The following is a 4,811-nucleotide window of genomic DNA, read 5'->3' on the forward strand; positions in this document are numbered from 1 at the left end:
CCTGTAAAAAATGACCTATGTACATTCAAATTATATATTATAATTTCTATTTAAATTCGTACGACTTTGTCGTATTCTGAAAAGATTCGAAATTCAAAACACTTTTTTGAATATTTCGACTGTTACTAACAATGTCTTATGCGCAAATCGATAACAGCATTAAACCTGTTAAAAGTTACGTATTTACATCCATATTATTTTTCAGAACAAGAACAATAGCATTGTTATGATATTTTGCATATTATACGTATAAACCTTATTATTTCATGCATATACAACTTAAATCCAAAAAAAAACAATTAACTGATCTTTTCATCAATTTGCACATCCGACATTGCTCGTGGGAAAATATATTTGTTCTTAAGGCGATGCACTACGTCGTGTAATATTTTAAATTGAGCCGCTATCAATAACAACCCTTACGTAGATGGCGATAAGGTTTAAATTCCCGCTTAACACCATCCGCCTGTTTTGATTTATGCAAGAAAAAAACATGACCAAAAAGTGCCTTTTATTTTATTTTGTGGATGTTCAGGCATAAATATTTTTTTTTCGATCATTTTATAAATAACTTAATTTGTCACATTATACAATAAAATCATAACCGAAAATGGGTTCGTAAGTAGGAGATTTTGAACTTTAAAGCAGTTTTCATAGGCCTTTACATAATTTTTTTCTGTGCTTATAAAAAGACTTATCTAAAAAATACTCGATTATATCAAAGGCCAAGATGTATTCTACTCGCAGTATTTAATTAAAGCATCTGAAACATTTCTAGGCGACCAAAATTTAAAACCAAAAACACATGATTTTGCATTACTACGTATGGCATCGCCGCGTTCAAAGATGGTTTGAAAGGGAGATATGTTAATACGCATGTTAGAGGGAGCGCGTTAATATTAAAAAAACTATAATAATTGATCGAAAATGTTGAAAAAAAGAAATAGAGCGAAATTCTCTCGATAAATGCTTTAGTTACATTTAAAGATACATTGTGATTTTTTTCATGTCTATAACATATTAAATAACAGAACAAAACGTGTTTTGCGATTTTTTTCATTTTTGCATTTCATGTAATAAACGTATCGACATATCAAATATATATTTATTATCTGCAAAATAATATTATTTTTGGATCTTAAAGAGTTAACGAGAAACTTGTTATAAATCGGTAAAAATTGGGTATGCAGGGGGCTTAAGGTCTTATTGTTGAACAATGTGACAGATAAAGTAATAGATAGAATGTAAATTCATAGATTATCTGGTCTCAATAAAAAAAAACAATACCCAATTAATCCATCGCCCAATGTACATACATAAAACTTATAGTAAATCATTAAAAACCATAATAAGATACAATTTAATTCGTGTTACATGTATTGTCATTTTAAAAATATGGTTGGAGACGCAACAGGTTGGCATATTATATTCGTAAATAATTATGTCACGTGGGTACGACAGAATAATATTATTTATGGGCAACACTAGTGAAAGTTTGACATGTGGCTTTTGCAATGTCCGTCCTCAATAATAATTATTGATGTCCTTATACATTTATAAACAATTGGAGACTTTCTTTCTGTGCCAGACGAATGCGTATTAAAGATGTTTGCATGAGTTTTCGAATTTAAATGTTTGTGATAGTTTTTCTAAATATTATAATGAATAATGACAATTTAACGTACAGTTAGTTCGAACAATGTCAGATGTGCAAATTGGTAACTTTTATCAAGGTTGCCAGAACGTATTTTTACAATTAAATAGGGGTTCATGGTTTATGCGATATATCAAAACAGACACGTAACTTTAAATAGCTCTGATGCAAAATTACCAATTTGCACATTGTTGGGACAGCAGAGATATATTATAATATACGTTGTCAATAATATTCAAGGCTAAGTTGATGATTGGCGAAAATAAGTTAGAATGTTAACTAAAGAAAAAGCTAGCTTTGTAATATGGCGAATAAATAATATTCAGCTATATTACATTTTATTGTTCATCAGCTAAATATGTTGCTAGAGCTTTATTTACACATTGAATTCCAATCGTTGAATATCGCGCAATGAAGTCTTAGCAAACATATACCTAGTGTTATTTCTAAAGAGTACCGTGTCAATAGTGAACGAATTGACTCACGCGAAACCGACCATTAAATAATAAACATTGACATTCCTGGAGCCATTAGCTCGTGAATTTTTTTGATGAGTCAATTACATTTATTGAGCAATATCCGAGCGGCCGCCACATCCAGTAACAGAAGTTGGTAACTGGCTGGTAGAAGAGTGGAATGCAGCAGAACATAGCACAGCACACAGCCCTGATGTCGGTTGGTTCGGACTTGATCACAAGTCGAGGCAGCTAGCAGCTACCAGCAGCGGTAGCGGCATTGAGGAATGCGCCCGCCCGTGTTTACAGAACTCAATATTCCTATTTATCGCTACGAAAATACGAGGCAAGAATGTTGTGTGAAATCAACGGCCTAACTCGCGTGCTTTCAGTGCGAGGGCAGCACCTCCGCCGCAACTCGAGGTTTGTTTTTTGATTTAACACATAAACAATAGCGGATTGGCCTGGGGAATGACACAACAGGAAGACGAGGGCAGTCGGGACTCCCCCCGAGGGCTCAGGGCCCCTGGGAGCCCGAATCGGCCGCCAGATACACAAAACATGTCTGGAATGTGACGTGGGGCCCCGCGGGGTGAACACACTGAACCTACCTGTCTCTCGGGTCGATCCACGTAGTTTTCTTGCTGTTGTGGTCGATAAAATACAGTTTTCCATCGTAGTCCCTCGCGAAATCCCAACCGTCGGGTAAGGGTATCTCACCATTTCTTCTCCTTGGCATATTTCACTGATTAAATCCATTCAAACCGAATAGGAACTGGCACACGCGAAACTAGCTATACGGCCATGTTGACGGAATAGCTCGTTATAGTGCGTGACGTCACGGCGCTCGGCCAATCGCGCGGCGGGGCCGGCGGAGGAATGTCGGCGCTCTATTCCCTGTGCGCGGTGCGAGCGAGCAAGCGACAAGCGAGCAAGTAGTCCGCGCGGTGAACGGCGACCGGTGCGCGCGGCCATGTATCGGCGACTGCCTTTGACGTTGCCATTACTCCTACCGACCGATCTCCTACTCTACTCCTAGTCCGTACTGTACTGCACTGCCTTCTATACATACTACTCCTATCTGCATTATCTGCTCTGCGCGCAACCAAGCCGAGGGTGCCCAACCTTATGAGGATGGGGGCACAGGTGATGTGTACTCATGATAACCCAACTAAACACAAAACAAATCACAGGATACGCGATGTGGGCGTGTTTCGTGATCCAAAAGTCGGACCATTCTTTGCTTAAATTTCAAATACAGAACTGTGTTTCTGAAACTTTTATACGCCAACTATTAACTATTTTTCAAAAATATCGGTAAAACTACTTACCGGAATAATTATCTCGTATTTTCGGGTTGAAAATACATGAAATGTACATATTTATTATTATTACGAAAGCTGGTCGAGAGCCGCGGGTCAGTTGAATTTCCTCCAAAGATACTTTTTGGTCCGCGGGCCTTGGGTTGGGCACCCTTGCTTTATGCCAAGTACATTTTGATAAGGGTAATTTTGCAGTCAGTGAAGTCTCTCTAGTGTAGATTTGTGGAAACACAAAATCTATGAATTTAAAAGAAAAAATTGCGTCCACTAGCAAAGGTCGTACCATGGTCGTACCGAGCTGTATATTTTTTACTAAGTATGTCAAAATAGTAGAAAACTTCCTCACACTCTCTTATTTAGATCGATAGATGGCAGTAGTCAACAAAAAGAACAATTATTATTTAATTTTAATTATTTATGAAAATTTCCAATTCGATTCCTCAAAGGTCCCAAATATTATTTAGATCCCATTAAACTATGACAGATTTTCAAATTGGTAACTTTTTATTAGAATTAACTATTAGAGTTTAGTTGTGTTTAGTGTCTAAATTTCTAATCTTTTGAGCACATGAAATTTATATACATTAGCTTTGTTTCGATAAAATTATAATATTATGCATAAATTACTATGTATTTAATCGGCTAAAAATATATATTTTGGCAACTAAACAGCTGTAATGCAAAGTTACCAATTTGCTCATCCGACGTGGTTAGTTGGAACGGTCGAATAAATTAAATAATTAAGTACCTTTACCGCGATAAAAAACGATGTTGTTATTACAAACCAAGCAATTGACCAACATTAAATATTTCACAAAAATATACAGATTTTACAAATTCAAGACAGTTACATGACATGACCGCGTCACTGTATACAATGGACCCAATAAACCTTTTCAGGTTCATGCTGTGTATAGGGAGAAAAAACACGCCAAACAGTAATTTTGGAATCTAATTTATAGGATGAACAATCAAAGTTGAGGCGACTGACACATTCATATAATAATTAGGACAGTGATGTCCTTGCGAAAAGTCACTGAGGAACAGCCTATTGACTTGATTATAACTACTTATTCTTTTGGAACATCAAGTAGGTATATAGGTTGATAGAATTTTCTTTTCTGAAGTCGAATGACAATTTTGAAAAAACGCTATATGCAAGCAATACATTTGTGTGCGTACGGTGTTCGGATCGGTTCGGATCAATACCCCCTGCGATACAGCAAACGAAAATTCAATAAAAAATAATAATAAATCATACAGTTTTCTAATTTAAATAACCGCGGCAATCCGAAAGCTGTTAAGGTAGGTACTTAATAGCATTCCCAGATATGAGTGTGGCCATACATATCTAAACCATAGAAAATTTAAACCATAGAA

General features: G+C 36.2%; 1 protein-coding gene across 2 annotated transcripts in view; it reads right to left on the reverse strand.

Annotated features, from left to right (window-relative positions):
- Window positions 1-3,168, reverse strand: part of kibra (WW and C2 domain containing protein kibra) — a 111,238-nt gene extending 108,070 nt beyond the window's left edge. For both annotated transcript variants that reach the window (XM_089644587.1, XM_089644586.1), the window contains exon 1: window positions 2,721-3,168. In XM_089644587.1, coding sequence (XP_089500713.1) covers window positions 2,721-2,848 — 128 coding nt within the window. In that variant the 5' untranslated portion in view covers window positions 2,849-3,168. The remainder of the gene's footprint in view (window positions 1-2,720) is intronic.
- Window positions 3,169-4,811: the final 1,643 nt, after the last annotated feature.

The sequence above is a fragment of the Hesperophylax consimilis genome, chromosome 21 (genome assembly GCF_061612785.1).
Source record: "Hesperophylax consimilis isolate HC1 chromosome 21, BYU_Hcon_1.0, whole genome shotgun sequence".
Taxonomy (NCBI): Eukaryota; Metazoa; Arthropoda; class Insecta; order Trichoptera; family Limnephilidae; genus Hesperophylax; species Hesperophylax consimilis.